The 20,415-nt window shown below is 48.0% G+C and overlaps 1 protein-coding gene across 1 annotated transcript in view; it reads right to left on the reverse strand.

Annotated features, from left to right (window-relative positions):
- Positions 1–18,255, reverse strand: part of LOC144763137 (fatty acid-binding protein, brain-like) — a 464,561-nt gene extending 446,306 nt beyond the window's left edge. The window contains exons 1-2 of the mRNA XM_078648458.1: positions 18,061–18,255; positions 15,228–15,400 (exon numbers count right to left, since the gene is read on the reverse strand). Of these exons, the coding sequence (XP_078504584.1) occupies positions 15,228–15,400; positions 18,061–18,133 (246 nt within the window). The 5' untranslated portion in view covers positions 18,134–18,255. The remainder of the gene's footprint in view (positions 1–15,227; positions 15,401–18,060) is intronic.
- Positions 18,256–20,415: the final 2,160 nt, after the last annotated feature.

Raw genomic sequence — 20,415 nt, forward strand, 5'->3', positions numbered from 1 at the left:
TTGAGGGTGAGACCCTAACAATCGAAAAGCTTTAAACAGGCGTTGGAAGACCTGGACGCGTCTTATAAGGATGGAGTCCTGACCAGCCAGTCATCCAGATACGGAAAGACTTGGTGATGGCACTGTCTGAGATATGCCGCCACCGGGGTACGACATTTCGTGAATATGCGCGGTGCAGACTTGAGCCCGAAGGGCAGAACGCGAAACTGCAAGGTCTGCTCGCTACTGCAAATCGCAAGTACCTTTTTGTGATTCCTGTGAATTGGGATATGGAAGTAAGCGTCTTGTATGTCTAGGGACGCCCTACAATCCTGCTGTTACAGTAGTTGCAAGACCTCCTGGATCGTTACCATGCGAAACGACTACTTCTTAGGAATTTGTTGAGGGCCCTAAGGTCCAAGATTGGTCTCCACTTCTTGTCTTTTTTCTGGATCAAAAGAAGCAAGAATAAAACCCTTTTCCCTTCTGAGATGGAGGTACTCTCTCTATTGCTCCTTTCTGCAGCATAATCGAGATCTCTCATAGAAGCAGCCATAGATTTGTGTTATTTCCGCTGTCCTGTACCTTGAAAGGACGACCTCCCAAAAGAGGATTGCTTGTTTTGCTGTTGTTGGCGCTGTTGGTATTGCGGTCTACTCTGGCCTGAAGGGCAGGAAGACCTGTATTAATAATTTCCTCTGTAGGAAGACTGTCCTCTTCCTCTATTTCTACAACAGGACTGGTTCTTATACTGAAGAGTGCCCAAAGGTCTCGCAGTGTCTGCTTCATCAATTTTTCGTGCCAAATAGTAACTGGCTAACATATGGCATGCCCAAAATCTTTGTTTGCACCTCAGGACGGAAAGAGGTTGCCTTTAGCCATCCTTGGAGCCGCAAGACTGCTGCTCCAGCCAACTGGCGGAACCCTGTCATAGCGATATCCATCGCGCAGTCTATAGTTTCTGACGTCGATGCCTCATCATCTAGCAGAATCCTCTTTACTTCCTCTTTGGATGAATCTGGCAATTCCGACAGCTATGGGGCTATGTGTGCCCACAATTGCCTATTATAGCGTCCCAAGAGCGCTAGGGCGTTCGCGGCCTTTACCGTCATTGTCGATATTGAGGAAAACCTGTTCCCAATGTTACCCCTCTCTTCTTACCTCCTTACCAGGAGGAAGCGACAAAGGGGCCGAAGGATTCCTGGAGGTCTTCTAGGCCGCCTGTGTCACCACGGAGTCCGGCTTAGGATGCCCTGTTAAACACGCGGGTGCTGTATCTGGCGCCCTATACTTCTTATCCAACTGAGGGATCACTGGTGATACAGAGGAGGGGTTCTGCATGACCTTTACCCCTTCTGACTATAGGTAATCGACAATCGGTATTGACCTTACTGCCTTCTTGAGAGGTTCTGTGAAGTCATACAAGAAGCAGACCGGTTCTTGAGAGACCATGGAGATCTTAAAACGCTGAGCAGCCCTCTCTACCACATTATAAGACATTCCAAAATTGTCGGAATTTCCCTCGTCGACGGGTCCGTCGACGAGATCGGCGTCATAGACTATGCCGTCTTAGACGAGCAGTCATAGACGAGGCCGTCTTAGGCAACATCATAGACGATCCGTCGTAGACGAGGCTGTCAATGAGGAGCCATCGTAGAGGAGCAATCGTAGATGAGGCCATCGTAGACGAGGCCATGGTAGACGAGGCCATGGTAGACGAGGCCATGGTAGACTAGGCCATGGTAGACTAAGCCATCATCGACGCCGTAGACAGGCCGTCGTAGACGAGCAGTCATAGACGAGGCCGTCGATGACGATGCCGTCGTAGATGAGCCATCGAAGAGGAGCCCTCGTAGATGAGGCCATCGTAGACGAGGCCATCGTCGACGCCATAGACAAGTCGTCGTAGACGAGCAGTCATAGATGAGGCCGTCGTCGACGAGGCAGTCGTAGACGAGGCCATCGTAGACAAGCCATCGCAGACGAGGCCATCGTAGACTAGGCCATCGTCGACGCCGTAAACAGGCCGTCATAGATGAGCAGTCATAGACGAGGCCGTCGTCGTCGACGAGCAGTCGTAGACGAGCCGTCGTAGACGAGCCATTGTAGATGAGCCATCATAGACGAGGCCATCGTAGATGAGGCAGTCGTCGACGCTGTAAACAGGCCATCGTCGACGAGGCCATCGTAGACGAGGCCATCGTAGACGAAGCCATCGTAGACAAGGCCATCGTAGACGAGGCCATCGTAGACGAGGCCATCGTAGATGAGGCCATCGTCGACGAGCCGTCGTAGACGAGCCGTCGTAGACGAGCCGTCGTAGACGAGCCGTCGTAGACAGGCCATCGTAGATGAGGCCATCGTAGATGAGGCCATCGTAGATGAGGCCATCGTAGATGAGGCCATCGTAGACGAGGCCATCGTAGACGAGGCCATCGTAGATGAGGCCGTCGTCGACGAGCCGTCGTCGACGAGCCGTCGTAGACGAGCCATCGTAGACGAGCCATCGTAGACGAGGCCATCGTAGACGAGGCCATCGTAGACGAGGCCATCGTAGACGAAGAGGCTGTAATAGGCAATGATGATGGTTTCTTTGTCGACGATCCTGTTGACGATGTTGGCTTCTTAGTCTTTACCTCAGGAGGAATAGAAGACGCCTTCCTGAAGGGTCCTATGACCAGAGGAGGTGATTTTGACGGCTCAGAAGTCGCCTTTTTGACATGATTTTTCTCCAAAAGCAAGTCCTTTACTCTCCTTATCCACAGAGTGAGGAGATTTTTAAGAACTGCGCCCAGAAGACCCATGAGTGGTCTTTTTTGAGGGCCTTCTCAGGATGTTCCCCTGAGGAATGAGTCTGAGGAGATTCTCTTCTCTTTTGAGGTCTCCTAGACGTTGAGGATAACGCCTCATCACGGTCACTGGAGAAAATAAAAAACCTCCTTTCTGGTCTTAGTGTTTGACACCATATTAAAAATCACCCTTCACAACCTCTCAAAAACTTACTTGAGAAAGTGCGACATACCTTGTAGTCTTTGGCCTGTACCAGACCTTCTTTAAAGAATGTATTTGAACATAATCCATAGTAGAAAAGAATCTTTGACAACAAAGTCATTTAATGAAGTGAAAAAACACAGAATCTGAGCAGAGCTCAGAGGAGACTCCCTTAGCACAACGTGCGGTAGAAAATCTGAGGAACTGAGGCTCCTGCCAGGAAGGTTCTAGAGGGAGGTGATAGCTGATTGGCTCTTCTCTAGAGTTTGGTCCTTTTTACAAAAGGACATGGATATGTTACTAAGGTGAGGCCTTTAGGCCTACTATTCTCTATGTATGTCTTTAAGACATTACTTTTCTATGTACCGGAGACTCCCGTCTCGACGACGGGGAATGATTCAGGCATGTGAATCTATGAAAGACACCCATAATACTGGATACATTTTCTTTCCTCTTCATAGGTGGCCTTTACAAGTGAGTTTCTGAAGTTTTTGTTGAGTTTCAAAGCGATAACGGGTCTGGGGAGATTGGTCAATTAATCTCCACGGTTGAAAATGTGCCATTGTGTCCCAATTATCTGGCGTATCTTATTATTGAGGTTGGAATGCTTGAGAACACAAACAAGTTTTTTATCATCCTTCTTGGTTTTTTCTTGAAGAATGTCTCTGTTGTAATATTTAGCTCTTTTGTAGGAGTCCTTGATGAATCTATTGGGATAGCCCCTGGCAAGTAAATTTTGTTTCAGTTGTTTTGCATGGTGTTCCTAATGCCTCATGTTGGAACAGTTCCTGTGGAGACGCAGGAACTGGCTGAATGGAATACCATCTTTTTGGCATCTGGGATGGAAGCTGTCATAGTGGAGCAGCGTGTTTCTGGCAGTAGGCTTAGTGTAAAGGGACACCTGGATCTCCTGGTTTTCAATATAGATCCATATGTGTTATCCTGGACTTGTTGTTGTGGACCTGCGGTGAAGTAAGATGGTTTGGCTGCGTCCTGTCCCATCGATGACATTCGGATTGGTCTGCCGCAACTGCGGTGTGGGAGGACTTGCCGGCACATATGTAGCCAGCTCTGTGAGTGTTCCTGAGTAATTTAATGTTACAAGTGATGCCACGTTTTCATCACTTTGTGGATTTGCTTTATTGGATTGTACCCAGTGTGCTGGCTGTGTCTGCGGCACAGACAAAACGGAACTCCATACCTTAGGAACAGAGTGAAACTGGTACGAAGTTGTTCGTGTTGAGAGAGACTATATATAAGAGTACAGCCGACACTCGCACATGTGGTCTTTGACCCTAAGTGAGACCGAAAAAGGTGTGGTGTGTGATGGTATGTTGGAATCTGATAACTACATCTATGAGTGACCGTTGTGCCAAGTTTATTTTTTTCTGTTTTAAAGTTCACCATCTTTTGAGGCTCAGATGTTTCCAACTGTTTAACTTGTGCGCTGTCTCCACCGCGAGCCCCAACATCAGGAGTCTGTGTTGAAGTGAGGAGACCTTACGCCGTATTGTACGTGCGTGCCTAGAGCCACCCGGGGCGCTCCTGGGGTACCTGCTGAAAGCGTGACGCCATCTTGTCTTTCCATCATTGTTTTTGGCGTTTCCTGTTCTCTCCGGGTACAACACTTCAAAATGACTTTTCGTGCGCTGCCGTTTTCTACAAGGACTAAGGACAGGTAGTCAGGAGAAGGTTATCCTTACAGATTGGTCTTCCGTGAAAGTAACTTTCAGGGGCTCTAACGTTTGGACTTAGTTGCGCGGCAGCAGTGTTATTTCATACCACCCGCACCTGTGCTTCATCATCTTCCGGAATAGTAACAATCAGGGGGTTCCAATGTTTGGACTTTAGTTTGGTGTTTGAGTTGACTTTCAGGTGTTTAGTCACTCAGTGTGGTGTTAGCGTTCTAGACGCTGACGCTAAAGGCGTGTGACGCAACACGCCCGGCACGTCCTTAGGGACTGCGCATGCGCAAACGGCGTTCGCGCGGTTTTCACTGGCCGGCACTGCGCGATCCAGAGCAGACGCCCGGCGCTCTTCCTAACGCTATTGTAATATAAATAAAGCAGAGTTACCCACACTATCTCCTGCCTCCTGGTCCTCTATGTGTGCTACCATAGCTTCTACAGTGGCGACGAGGGTGGGATATACCCACAGGGAAAAAGGAGCAGCACCAGACAGAGCAGAGGCGGAGGAAGCCTAAAGGAACGCCAGAACACGAAGTCACCTGCAGCACAGGAAGAGACATCATCCAAAGGAAGAGCGTGGCAGAGGTGCAGACAAAAGAAAAACCCCAGCACAGGTCAGGAAAGCAAGGCGAATAGTGCGATACCACCGCGGGCTGGCGCAACCAACCCACATAGATCCTGGCGGAGAAGGGCGCCCACGAAGGAGCGGGGAGTAGCACACACAGCGCTGCGACGTCGCAAACAGACGGTGCCAGCGCCCCTGGCAGCCCCAAGCTTCAAGGAGGAGACAACAGCGCACCGGGCAGCCCCAGGAACCAAGAGGAAGGACCGGAATAACGGATCAAGATGAGTAGCCAGACGTCCTCACTCACAGCCCCCATCCCGTTCCTGCCAAGACCTGGTGAACCACAGATGAAGTGGGAGGATTGGAGGGAGTACTTCGGCAACTATTTAGAAGCCCTGGAGGACGAATCCACAGATGAGTTCACCCCAGCGAGACGGAGACGGATATTACTGCACAACCTGGGCCCAGAGGGAATAAGAGTATTCAAAAATATTGCATCAGCGCCACTTCAAGCAGCTGACGCCGATCACTTCAAGCAGGCCTTGGAAGACCTGGATGCTCACTACCGCCCGGCGGTATGCGTCTCCATTGACCGGTTCAACTTCCAGCAAAGGAAACAAGGTGAAGGAGAGTCGGTCGACAACTACGTGGCAGCCTTGAGGAGACTTGCAGTCACGTGCAGGTATGGAAACATGGAAGAAGATTTCATCAAAGACCAGATAGTAATGCACACTACCAACAAGAATGTGCAAGACAAGCTATGGGCTCATGGGGAAGCCACGTTAAAAGAAGTAATCGCAATGGTGAAGAAAGCGGAACTCTCCAAGAGATGCGCAGAGGCAGCAAAGAAAGAAAGCGCGCAAAGGGTAATGGTTAACAAAATTGACGACGCAGAACCGTCAAACAGGCACAAAATGGCGCCGAGCGGAGACCGTGCACCCAGCAAATGGGCGGGAAAGTCGGGGCATGCAGGAAGACAGTTCCCGGCCACCGGATCGTCATGCTACAGATGTGGCAGTATCAACCACTCGGCTCAGGACAAACGCTGCCCAGCCTTTCGAGCAAAATGTATGTTCTGCGGCCTGATCGGCCACTACGAGAAAGTGTGCCGCAAGAAGAAGAAAAAGACAATGGTGAAATACATAGCGCAGCAACATCAAGAAGCAGACACAGGAGAGGAAACGGGCGAAGATGATGAAGTTCTGTGCGTTGAGGAGCAAGTCCTAAGTGTCAACGCTCGCCGATCCGACAAGCCGCGAGCCGAAATGATGATAGGTGGAGTGAATATCAAAGTAGCGATTGACTTAGGATCCCCATACTCCATTGTACCGAGATCGGTGTGGGAAGGAACTTCAGTCCGAGCTTAGGTTCACACCTCGATCCGCCAGACAACAGACCGATATCGTACACGGAAAACCTGATCCCCATGGTGGGGTACCGGAGCCTCCTGTTCGAGTTCCGTGGAAGGAAAGCGAACTGCAAGTTATATGTAGCAGAGAAAGGACCCTCTGTCTTGGGATGGAGAGACCAAGGAGACTTGGGAATTAAACTAGATCCTGGAGGCAAAGAACAAATCCTTCTTACAGACGACGAGCAGTGGCCTGATTTGGACAGAGTGAGAAGAGAATACCCCAGAGTCTTCGGGGGCAAAGTGGGCAAATTGGAGAAATTCATGCATAAGATTGTGCTCAAAGAGAACTCCCTACCGGTGTCCCACAAGGTCCGCAATATACCCATCGCAGTGAGAGAGGCAGTCCAACAAGAATTGTCCCGACTGGAAGAGAAAGGTATCATAGAACCCAGACAGTTCTGAGTGGTTGGCCCCCCTTGTGGTAGCCAGGAAGCCCAACGGGAAAGTGCGTCTGTGTGTGGACTTGCGTGAGCTAAATAAATGCCTGGTGGTGGAGAAATTCCCTCTCCCGAGAATCGAAGAGATGCTAGCAAAAACCAGAGGTGTGCAGTGGTTCTCCACCGTTGATCTAACGTCGGCGTACCACCAGATCGAACTCCACCCATCCAGCAGGAAACTGACGTCCTTCATTACCCCCTATGGGTGCTAACGATTTCGCAGGATGCCTTTTGGCCTGGCGTCCGCTGCGGCGGTTTTCCAAAAACTCATGCACCGCCTGTTCAGAGACGTCAAAGGCATACAATACTTCCAAGATGACATCTTGGTAATGGGGATGGATCGCAAGGACCATGACGCCAAACTGGACCAAGTACTGAGAGTATTGCAAGAAAGAGGTCTCACGGCTGAATGGGAGAAGTGTCGCTTTGGTATGTCCTCAGTAACCTACCTGGGGCACGAAATAAGCGGGCACGGGATCACGCCAAAAAAGGACAATGTGAGAGCCATCTGCGATGCCAGAGCCCCCACCAACAAAGAGGAGGTACGATCATTCCTTGGGATGGCAGAGTACTATAGTAAGTTTGTCCAAAACTTCGCGACGAAGACACATGGCTTGCGTCATCTGATCAGAGACAAGACTTCCTTTCTATGGGACAGTGCAGCTCGATTGGAGTTTGAAGGGCTGAAAAAGGACATCAGTCATGCTGTGCCTTTGCAGGGTTATGACCCAATGAGAGTCAGCATTCTAACCACGGGTGCCAGTGAAAAGGGACTGGGAGCAGTCCTTGCTCAACAAAGAGAGAATAACACCGTCGAGACACTCAGCTTTGCGTCCAGAGCACTGTCAGCCACTGAGCAGAAGTTCAGTGTAATTGAGAAGGAAATGATGGCAGTAGTGTGGGCCATGGGAAAGTTCCGGCAGTTTCTGTGGGGCACACGATTCCGCCTGCAAACCGACCATAAGCCACTAGTCAAGGTGCTGACCTCCAGTGGGCATGCAACGGCCACCAAGCGCATCGCGAAGATGCGCTCAAGTTATTGGAGTACACCTATGACGTTGAGTTCATCCCGGGCACGCGCAACAAAGTGGCGGACTACCTCAGCAGGGCGTCGCACATGGAGGAAGCACCAACTCCCGCAGAAGAGAACGAGGAAATGGTGGCAGCAATGGAAGATGTAGAGAGAGCGATAAGCCTGCAGGAATGGACCCTAGCATACGAAAGAGATGAGACATTGGAAGAGGTAAAGAGGTACCTAGTCGATGGCTGGCCCGACAAAAGAAAACTGAAGGAAGAACTCAAGAAATTGTTTGAGGTGAGAGAGGAGTTGTCCATGAGGGATTCAGGTACATTCCTGTACCGAGGCGACAAGGTGATACCTCCACTGGACCTAGTCCCGACACTGCTGAACCAAATGCACGAAGGACATCTTGGGATAGTTAAGACCAAATCGCGAGTAAAGCAGATGTACTGGTGGTCTGGCATGGACATCGCAATCGAGAGACATGTCAGGGACTGCAACCAGTGCCAGGAGTCGGATAAAGTACTCAAGCCATTAAGACCTGCTTTAGGCCGCTTCGAACAACCCAGTGATCCTTGGGAAGATGTAGCTGTTGACATCTTGGGGACGATTCTGGACGGGCAAGGAATAGCCAAGTATTTGTGTGTGATTGTGGACAAATATTCCAAATGGCCTGAGGTGCATGTGCATGAAATAATGGACGCAGAAGTCGTAATCAAATTTCTCACCTCCGTCTTCTTAAGGGAAGGTATTCCGAGGACGATACTGACAGACAATGGCCCACAGTTCACGTCTGAGAAATGGCAAAGATACATGGAAAGAAACGGAATCAAGTCGAAACACACTGCAGTGTATCATCCCGCCTGTAATGGACAAGTGGAAAGATTCAACCGTGTGCTGATGGGTTCCATTCAAGCCGCCATAATGCAAGGAAAGGACTGGGAACCTGAGGTCCAAAGAATGTTGTGGGCGTATAGAATTACCCCCACTACGACGGGGTACAGTCCCTTCCAAATTCTCAGAGGTAGACACCCGTTCACGAAGGACAATGTGATCTGGAGGGAGAAAACGATTACCAGCAAATGGTCACCTGCTGTAGTCCAACACAATTTGCAGAGAGCACAGAAGGTGTACACTGACCACTACAATCAAAGAAAGAAGGTACAAAGTTCCTCACTGGAAAAAGGAGAGTGGGTGAGAGTGAAACACGCAGTCCTGAAGAAGAAAGGGGAGAGTAAGTACAGCCCTCCCTTACAAGTAGAAGAAGTGTATGGCAGGGCGGCACTCCTCAGCGATGGCAAGGTGTGGTCACAAGATCGCATGGCCAAAGTCAACAGGATAGTGAAGTGGCCGGAGGAGAACAGCAACAACGTGCCAGTCCAGGTACAAGGAGCAGCGAAGGGAGAAGAAGAGCCCGAAGAATCTAGCGGAGAAATGGAAATAGAGAGCAGGGACATGGGAGATTCCCGCGGAACCAGTGGAAGAGTAACATCAGCGAGAGCAGAAGCAACGCCTAGGAGAGCTGGACAAGATCTAGGGGCAGGAAAAGCAGAGAGCCCCGACCCAGAGCTGTTGAGGAGAGCTTCCGCTCCGGTAAGACGCACGCGCGTTGGGAGATTGGTGGTCAGATCCTTGCATCTACGAGACTTTGAATAATGGGACATTGAATCCTGAACTGTTCCCCTTCTTGTGGAAAAAAGGGAGATATGTGGTGTTAGCGTTCTAGACGCTGACGGCGTGTGACGCAACACGCCCGGCACGTCCTTAGGGACTGCGCATGCGCGAACGGCGTTCGCGCGCTTTTCACTGGCCGGCACTGCGCGATCCAGAGCAGACGCCCGGCGCTCTTCCTAACGCTATTGTAATATAAATAAAGCAGAGTTACTCACACTATCTCCTGCCTCCTGGTCCTCTATGTGTGCTACCATAGCTTCTACACTCAGGGTTACCACTAAGGTGTGGTTGTGGGTATATTTATTTATACTCTCTCACGGTTGGTGGTGTGTGTCTGAGATGGCTTTTAGGCGTTAAGCCACTGGTCTCCCACTATTTTTTGTGGGTATGGGTTGATTTGGGTAAGTCACCATGTGGTTGTAGTGTTTGAGATGATGTTTGGTGTTAAGTCACTCTGTTATGTTATGTATATGAATTTATTGCGCGCTCTGCTACTCGTGAGTGTCCCGGCGTGGAACCATAGCAGGGCTCGAAAAATCCTAAAAACTGTACTAGTCCTGCAGGTCTAGTACCTTGAAAAATCTCCTCGGCCTAACTGCAATTTACTTGACCTCCGTCTCTGAAAGCGGAGCAAATGTGACAAGATAACAAGATTTAAAGGCATCTTTCTTGCTCAATCACTTTGTGAGCCATAAAAATGCCTTTAAATCTTGTTATCTTGACACATTTGCTCCATTTTCAGTGACAGAGGACAAAAGTTAGTTTGTCTTCCTACTTGCCCTTTCTGGCAAGTAGGCCCTAAAAATAGCTCACCCTCGCAAATGCGAGTGGTCGAGTGGATTTTTCGAGCCCTGCATAGGGTAAGGCAGAGGGCTCCACATGAACAAATGGGTCTTCAGTTTTTTCTTCAATATATCTGGATCCTGGATGGTACGCAGGACCAGAGGAAGAGCATTCCAGGCAGCTGCTGCTTTGACTGAGAAGGAGCTGAGAAGGTCCCTCTGACGCTTAAAACGAGGGACCTGGGCCAGGAAAAGAGACGAGGTACACAAAGAACACGTAGGAGCATAGAAAGAGACGCGCTTCTGCAGATAAAGAGGGCCATGCCCATGAAGCGCGCAGTGGGCCATGATCAATATTTTAAATTTCACCCTGGCAGCCAAAGGCAGCCAATGGTACAGTCGCAGCTGGAAATGAACCCCATACTCCGTGTTACCCCAGAACACGAGGGTCGTTTCGGTGGTTGGGTCCCAGGAACCGAGACTCTGGGGAATCAGGGCAGCTACTGAATCCTCCCTCCGCCCTCGGGCTTTGAGAGGGCAGCCAGATCGCAACTCCGTTAACAGACTGGGTGACTTGCCATGGAGGTGGGATATAGGGGGCAGTTTGGGGAGGGTGTGCGTGGGCATGCTTTCTCTTTTTCCCTATGATTAGCTTTTTTTTTTGCAGTTTTATATAGGGCAAACTCGACCTAAAGGTATTGACGCGCTTTACATGAGCACCAGGTACATTACACAAGGACACAATTCATTGTTTGTAGACATTGGGAGATTCAGTGATTTGCCTAAAATCACAGAATGTGGAGCCGACGCAGACTCGAACCTTGTTGACCAGCTCTAAAGTTGGCAGCTCTGGCGGTAAGGCCACATTCAAGCTTTGTTTTCTAATTGGACGAACCAGGTAAAGGGGGAGGGGGCTAAAATGGAGCTTATATGCTCTGACAAACAGGTACTTTAGTAATAAAACACAAGATGGCGGAAAGGACAATACAAATTGGTACTTAGGAACGGAGGTAAGCTAGATGCGGATAGATAGCTTTTAGGTATGGGACAGAGAGGAGAAGACTTATAGCTAACAGTATAATAGAGCAGGCTTTGGGACCACGCTTTTCAACCACTGGCCTTTTTCGGCCAGCACCTTTCATCCAGTAGCTTGAGTTTCAATCCATTATCTATTTATTGCCTACTCCGCAGATTTTAACAACAAATATTGGTTCTAGTTAAAACGGATTACAAATGTACTAAAAAGACAGCATTTTCAGGTGTCCCGCAAAGGAAATAACTAATTGTTGGCTCACCCTGTGGAACAAAACCCCTTTCACCTAATGCTATTGGTTGTCTGCCACCTCGTAAAGCATCTGCATGGTATTAGCTACATGCAGAACTACTTTACATCTATTGCCCTCTATGTCAGATCCGACAGCTTCCCCCCAAGTGTCTCTAATATGCAAATGCAGCATATGTTAGAATATTAAACCCAGGCCTATTGGCTTGTCAAGAAACTGTTTAGATGGCTGTGTACTTTGATGACATTCTTTTTATCACCAGAAAGCACATTAGTGGTAAGACTAATTGGGTCCAACTCGTGGGTGACTCATTTCTGCCGCTCCTGGGCCGAGATCTCTCATCGTGGTGGTACGCTAGGATCCCACTCCCTCAGTTCAAGTGGGGGCCACCTGTACTAAATTTCGAGCGGCAATTCCAAATGCCTCCGCCCAGTCCTTTCATTTTTACAGCCCTTACCACACATAGGTAGCCCCTTAAGAGTTGTAACGATTTTACCCAAAGGAAAGCTTAGGGGAAAAAACGCTTTTTCAGAGGTAGGTTTTCAGTAAGTAATTGTTTTGTGTTTGTGCGACTTCAGAGCCTGGTCTGGAGTATTCCTCGCTGTATACACACTAAAATCGCATACCTCGAAACAGCATCCTTCCAACAAAAGAGAAACGACTGCCCAGGAAGAGAACTTTTGGACCCTTTTCTTAAATCGAATTCATGGCATACACCTGTGCCTGTTTTCTCTGGACTATACATGTAGTAGACAGGGAAAGGTGTTATTTGTCTGGGGCAGTGGCATAGCCAGTGTGTCATGGACCATACTTCAATGAAGGAAATGGGCTCGTTGGCCGCTGTCTAAACTGTGAAATACAGCACTACTCAGTGTTTTGCGGACCACTGTGCCACTGCATCTGCTTCACCAAATGGAACCATGTTGATTCGGGTGACCAACTGGCATGGGTGCAAATTCAGGACGGCGAGTGTACAAATTTAGGACAAAGGGTCAACATTCAGGACAAAAATTCAGGACAAAAGGTCAAAATTCAGGACAAAACTTCGGGACAATGGGTAAGTTTTACAGATGCGTCAGAGGAGGTCGTGCAATAGTACCACTTAAGTGCAAGTCAAAACAAGTTTATGTTAGGTTGAGACAATCGTGCAGTTGACAGTTTTTCAGTATGGCCACTGCTTGTTAATTTAGACGATTCAAAACTGGCATCTCGCTCCACCAGGTACATTAGTCACCAGACGATGGTGAACCACACCTGAATATAAGCGAGGCCCCTTTTATTGCTGATTAAAAACTACTGGATATACAAGGAACTTTGTAGTGCCAGCCCCAAGTAACAAAACCGCTCAGCCCCCTTTCCAGCCTCCCAGGGAAACACCTGATGCCCGGTTGGCCAGTCCGGCCTTGCTACCACCCTCCAATGGTGCCCCTCATCTTCACTTAGACCGTCTCTCATGTGTATTTAATTTCTTTTATAGTGTTACTCAACCCAAGTATGTAGGGCAGGGTTTCAGAGTGTGTTACATCACACACACATTATGTACAGACAATGACACATACAAACGTGAAAGTCAATGTATAGGAAATGTTACTTAAGATAATGGGTACTACAAGGTGTAATCCTTCTTTTATATATCATTCAGTCTTTCACCATTCATTCTGTCCTTTCATCTATATCCAAACATATTCAACCAATTGCAAACCTATCAACCATTTATCCTTCCATCCATCATTTCATTCATCCCTCCCTCCATCCACCCTTTCACTCATCCATCCATTATTCATCCACCCACCCTTTCAGTCATCCGTCCACTCTTCTACCCATCCATCTATTCAGCCATTTACCCGTTCACCCATCCAGCCAACCTTTTACTTACTCATCCATCCACCCAGTCACTTATTCTTCCACCCATTCACCCTTTTAGTCAGTCATCCTCCCTTTCTCTCTCCATCCATCCTTCCACCCACCCATCTACTCATCCATTCATGAATCCATCCATTGACCCTATACTCATCCATCCGTTCTCTCATCCATCCACCCTTTCACTTCTTCACTCATCTATCCATCCTTTAGTCCATCTAAACCCTTTCACTCACTCATCAATCCTTACATCCACCCTGTAACTTATCCATCCGTCCACCCTTTCACTTATCAATTCATCAATCCATCCATCCTTTCACTCATCCATTCACCCACCCATCATATACCCTTTCACTCATCCATCCATCCTTTCACACACACCTATACACCCTTTTACCCATCCATCTACCCTTCCATTCATACATACATCTATTTACCTTTTCTCTCATCCATACTTCCACTCATTCACTCATCCATCCTTTCTTTCATTCTCTATCCATTCACCCTTTCATTCATCCATTCATTCTTACACTAATCCATCTAGCCATTCACACATTCCTTCACTTATTTATTCACCCACCTTTTCACATTATGAGCTGAGCCTTTGTCTGCAAAGTTGCAGACAGAAGAAGCCCATCAAGAACTTCTGTATTTCCTAAAGCAAGGGGTGGGGTGGGGGAGGGTTCACTATGCCCCTGCACATAGGCAATCTGAAAACTAGAAGTCATGAGTCATGCATGACGCACAGTGCCAGGAGGTGAGGTGATTGTGACATGGTGTTTTCAGGGCTTTCAGTGGCGTAAGAAAACTGGGGGGGGGGTCTCTTCAAAGGGGGTGTTCGATGTAATTAAGGGCGTGGTTTAAAACACTAAAACACCGAGGCTAAAAATCTGTGCTTACCTTGGTGTTTCGCGCGACTGGTATTATGTTGTTTCTGTCATTGCATTCAGATATATAATACAGCAAGTATCATTACACCAACAACATGCCAGGACTACTGGCTTTGTCAATGGTTGTTATTTGCTTAAAATAAAAAAGCAGTAACCATGGCTTTGTTGAATATAATATTGAAATTACTTCAGTTCTAAAATGATGAGATAGTGAAAGAAAATAGCTTGTTCTTTTTAACTTGTTTCACAGGCTTCTTTATGTATAATGTTTTCTAACATTGCAGCATGGGCGTTTTACCTTTCATCTAACAGAGTGCCCTGCTGTGCACTGAGGCAGGAGGACGCCACCACATGCTTTAAAAGCCCAGACTGCCCCATTGACATTCTGTATGTGGCAATTAGCCGGCATACAGAATGACAATGGGCGGGTGGGGCTGCTCTTGTGCTCGAGGACGGGTGTGAGGCGCAAGCATCAAGGGGCTAAGGCTTCTCACAGGGGAGCAGTGCTGCTCCCTGTGATGGCCAAAAGGCGTCCGTAAAAGGGATCATCACGGACAACGGATGTGAGGTCCAAATTACAGACAGTCCGTGAAATTTACGGACGGATGGTCACCCTAACGTCAATGGTGTGGGGCAGTGGCCTTACCTTGCATTTCCTGTCGTCAATTGTGGTCTCGTTGAACTCCTCGCCCAGCCTGAAGATGATCTCCGTTATTTTGAACGTGCTCTCGGTGCGGATCTTCACCTTGTCGCCAATTTTGCTGATGATCTGGGAAGGTTTGGTCATATTTCCCACCTGCCGGGTGGCGAAGGGCACTCCTGCGGAAAAAAAACATACACAGAGTGAACAGAGCAGAGACGACCACGAGGGGGCAGTGTGCGAAGGCCCAGGGAGATTGCTGGCCAGTTCGCCCACGTTCGGAGTGCAGGTGGATCAAAGGGGGGACGGCTAAGGGTATATGTGGTGGATCAGGAAGGAGGTCCCATCTTCAAGAGTAGCTAGGGTATGTGTAGTGTTGAGAGTAGATTGTCTACTAAGAGAAGCATGGCAGGAGGTATGTGGGACATCGACCATTGTTGAACATAATACAATGTGTATTTGTGAAATGCACGTTCACCCCGTGGCGCTTAATTTTCAAATAGTTATTGTTACTCAACTAAATGGTACTCACTTTATCGACCTCGGAAGGATGAAAACTTGAGTGGAATACCCCACCTTCCTTTAACCGATTTAAACACTGTGCTCATGAGGTAAGACACCAATACCACCAATCCTAATACCACCACTGCCACCAATACCAATAACACCACCAATCCAATACCACCACCAATCCCAATTCCAGTACCACTTCCACCAATATCATCACCACCAATACCACAGCCACCACCACCAATAATACCAATACCACTACCAATACGACCACTAATACCACCACCACTAATACCAATACGACCACTAATACCACCACCACCAATACCATCAATATCACCACCAACACCACTACCACCACCACCACCGATACCAATAGCACCACCAACATTACCAATACCACCACCTCAGCGCCTCTCACTCACTAGTAATAGCAGGGGCACTGTATGAGGCTGGAGCTGCAGCCGACACCACCCTGCCTGCCTGCCTGCCTGCCATAAAGCACAGCCCTCCCTGCACCAGGAGGTGAAGCCAGGACCCTACTACAGCTGAAGTGTTTTTTTTATTAGGCCAAGGATAGAAATGACATTATGCAATGCCACACTGCACATTCAAATCACGGAGAGGTCAGGAAATAGTCCACGCCCCTCTATTCCTCCTGAAGAGCAGGGTGGGTGTAATCACAGAGCAACATCACTTACACATTTTCTTCACTGAACTATTTAGCACTACTTTGAAAACGTCCTCTGATATTTACAATCTAATAAGTGGTCAAGAAGGCCCTTTATTGCAATGCAATAGGTGGAACATTTGCGAGCGTTTAAGCCAATAGTATTGTAAATGAAAATGCCTTTTGTTTATGTTTTAAAACCCAAAACATAAATAAAAGACATTGTCATTTACAATGCCAATAGCTCAAACTCGCGTGGATGCGAGACATATAGCATTGCAAATGCTTGCTTTAATAACTTTCGAATCCATTTTACCTAGAATAAATGTTTTGGTTTACATATGCAGAGTATGCAATAGATAATGGACTATGTGATAGATGCGACTAAATCAATGATTTTGAGGAAAACTCCTCGGTCACAGAGTCGCATAATTCCAGTGGCCATGTAGAAATGTCTTCTCAGTGCATCTTCAGCGACGGTTTAGATCGTGTCTCATCGAGCAGAGCTTCCCGCTGTTCGGAAAGCTGCACGCCTGCAGATACTGGGTCAATGTATCGACTTCACGCACAGGCGGGAGCGGCTTGGGGAAGGAGACAGCAGCCGTAGACGAAAGAAAAGACTCGGCGCCAGGCCTGTTCCCAGATCATGCGGCCTCACCCCTTCACTACATGGGTAGCTCCCCGACACCCGCTGGACAGAAGATACACACCCTAGGGAGTGTATGACATGATGTGCGGCCAAGAAATGTACATTCCATTGGGTTTGTAAGTTAAGAATTGCAGTGGCTGCTGCTGGGTGAGTGTGGACATTATACCTCATGTCACCATGCGCATGCCGTGATAAACGAACCCGAGTCAAAAATACGAACCACACAAGAAATGCGTTTGTGGGAAGTCCATCAAATATGAAGTCTTTGAAGAACGCACCCCTAAGCATGACATTAACAGTCAAGGAAATGTGTATATAAACTTCAAGCCTATGATGCTGGAAATAATATGTCATGTTTCCAGGCGCAGGCCTTGACATACGCATCCCAAGAAACGCAAGTTAAATTAAATCTACAACGCAATGTGCACCACCTGCGGTCCTTGCGCCCCTACAAACGTCCCCCCCATGCGATATGTATTCTATAACACGCATTCTACGATATGCCAATTGTTGTAGATAGACTGCGCACACACGTTGATAGGAGGAGGTAAGGAGTTATTCTGACAGGAAAGAGCGGACCCTTCTATTGGCCAGCCTGAATCAACTGTCACCCCAACCGTGTCCCCCTTACAACACAAAAGCCCCTCAACATTCCACGGACACCCGCCTCTCGAGACAAGCAAGGCGCGAGGCCTAAGCTTACCGAGGAGAATGCCTGTCTCGAGAAGCCGCGAGCCAAGCATAACACGCAGTCTAGAAATGTGCAGCCCTCCATGAGACGGTCAGTTTATCCACCGAGGCGCCATTTACCGAGAGAATCCATATACTCATTGACGTTTTTAGCCTCCGCCAGCCTCCAGGTGCCTATAAACGCGTCAACCATGTTGCTGAGGGTGGGGTGTTGCCTCGCGAAACAATGCCTGTCTCGAGCAAAGTATAACACGGACTCTACTCTAGAAATGTGCAGCCCTCCATGAGACGGACAGTTTCTCCCCCGAGGCGGTATTTACCGAGAACCTCCATGTACTCATTGAAGTTTGCGGTGTTCACCAGCTTCCAGGTGCCTATAAACGCGTCGACCATGTTGCTGGGGGTGGCTAAGGACGGGGTGCTGCGGGCGCAGTCTTCTGGTGCGTCCAATGGTTCTGTTCCTCCTGCCCTCCTAGAGAGCACCAAGCCACGTCTATGATACCAAGGGGGGCGAACTGAAAAGCCACGCCTCTCAGATCTCACTCGCCAACAAGAAGCAGGTGCGCGTGGAAATATTTGAATACTCCCGCTGATTGGCTCAGGCCACCCAGTCAAGCGCGAGCGGACCGAGAATAAACGGTAAAATCGGCAAACATATCCGAGCGATAATCGACATTTCCTGGATCAGCGGCTTGAAGGCTGCTGAGAGGACCAACACTTGTAAAGAAAATGCGTCCAGCAGTAGAAAATGATTCGTTTAGCATCTAAGTATATGCATGGGCGTCCGCTTGCCCCCCCCCCTGGAGCGCCTCTCCTTGCCCCCCCTGCGCAAGCCCATCTGTACAAATGCATCCAGGAGTGAGGCTTGACGCCGGGGCTTTTAAGCATTGCAGGGAACAGAGCTGTTCCCCTGCAAAAGGCCTCAGCTCCCTGATGGGGCCGCCTCACACTCCTCTGAGCACCAGAGCAGCCCCACCCGCCCATTATCATTCTGTGTAGGGCTGATTGCCCCATACAGAATGACAACGAGTCAGTCTGGGCTGGCACAGCATGTGGTGGCCTCATCCTGCCTCGGTCCGGGGCAGTAAGTGAAAAGAGAGGGGTCCCAGTAGCAATGCAACATATAACCACACAAATGAAAAATAATCAAAGAAACATAACTTGAATCCACACTGTTTACTTCACAATGGGAAAGCGTATTAAATATGCAGTAGTAGTATACACAATAGTAAATCAGTAATTTACACGGTGCCCCAGACCGGTCCGGGGCAGGGCATTCTGTCACATGAATGTGCAAAAACGCCCCTGCTGCTGCTAGGTGAGAATCCAGTTAGTCAAAGGAAGGCGGTGAAAGAAGTTGAAAGGAAAGGATTATAGTTTTAGTACAGCAACCATGATTGCTGCTTTTTTATTTTATTCAACTAACAACCATTGACAAAGCCAATAGTTCTGGCTTGTTGTAGGTGTAAAGTTACTTGTTCTAAGTGTAACGTTACTTGTATTATATATCTGGATGCAATGACAGAAGCAACAAAAATACCAGTCAGGCGGCACATTATATTAAGCACAGAATTTTAGCTTATGTGTTTTAAGGCACGCATTTTGTTACATCAAACACCCTTTTGAAGAGACCCCCTAGTTTTCTCATCCCACTTAAAGCTCTGGAAACAACACCATGTCACAGTCGCCCCACGTCAAGGCCCTGCGCATCATGCATGACTCATGCCTTCCACTTTTTCAGATTGCCTATGTGCAGGGGCATAGTGAACCCTGCTCCACCCCAACCCTTACTTTAGGAACTACAGCGAGGGTGGAGTCCTTGATGGGTCTCAAAATTAATGTGAAAAGGTGAGTGAGTAAGTAAGTTAAGGGATGAGTGGATGGATGGCTGGATAGATGAGTGAAATGATGGATGGGTGGATGACGGGCGAGTGAATGGGTGGATGGATGAGTGAAATGATGGATGGATTGATGAATTGATAAGTGAAAGGGGGATTAATGAATTCATAAGTGAAAGGGTGAATCGATGGATGGATGAGTGAAAGGGTGGATGTAAGGCTGGATGAGTAAGTGAAAGGGCGGGAAGATGGAGAAAAGGATGGATAGATGAGTGAAGGAGTGAAAGGGTGGATGGATGAGAGAAAGGATAGATGAATGATAGGTTCAATGGATGGATTCATGAGTGGATGAGTAGATGGATGGGTGGGTGAATGGAAGGATGGATGGCTAAGGAAATTAACAACATAAACTATAATGCACTAACCCAATCCATTAGTTTATTATTAAAAAAATGGCATAGATTACCTCTGAATTTAATTGGCAGAATTAATCTAATTAAGATGAAGGTATTACCTAAATATCTGTACCTATTTCGATCTATCCCATTAGCGTTAAACAATCAATTCTTTAAGAAACTCAATGGTGTACTCAGTAGTTTTATTTGGGGGTACAAAAAAATCGAGAAGGTCATTGAACCTTATGAAAAATAACACGAATGAAGGAGGGCTAAATTTTCCCGATTTCAGACTATACTTCTGGTCCGCCTTTGTCATTCGCCTTCGTTCTCTACTAAATGAAGGAGGGGCTCTGTTCTTTCACTCTTTCATGCTAAAATCTGATTCAAACATGTTTTTATTCAGAACTAACGATCCCAACTATTACAAAAGGGTTAGATT

Source organism: Lissotriton helveticus, chromosome 6, assembly GCF_964261635.1.
Source record: "Lissotriton helveticus chromosome 6, aLisHel1.1, whole genome shotgun sequence".
Lineage (NCBI taxonomy): Eukaryota > Metazoa > Chordata > Amphibia > Caudata > Salamandridae > Lissotriton > Lissotriton helveticus.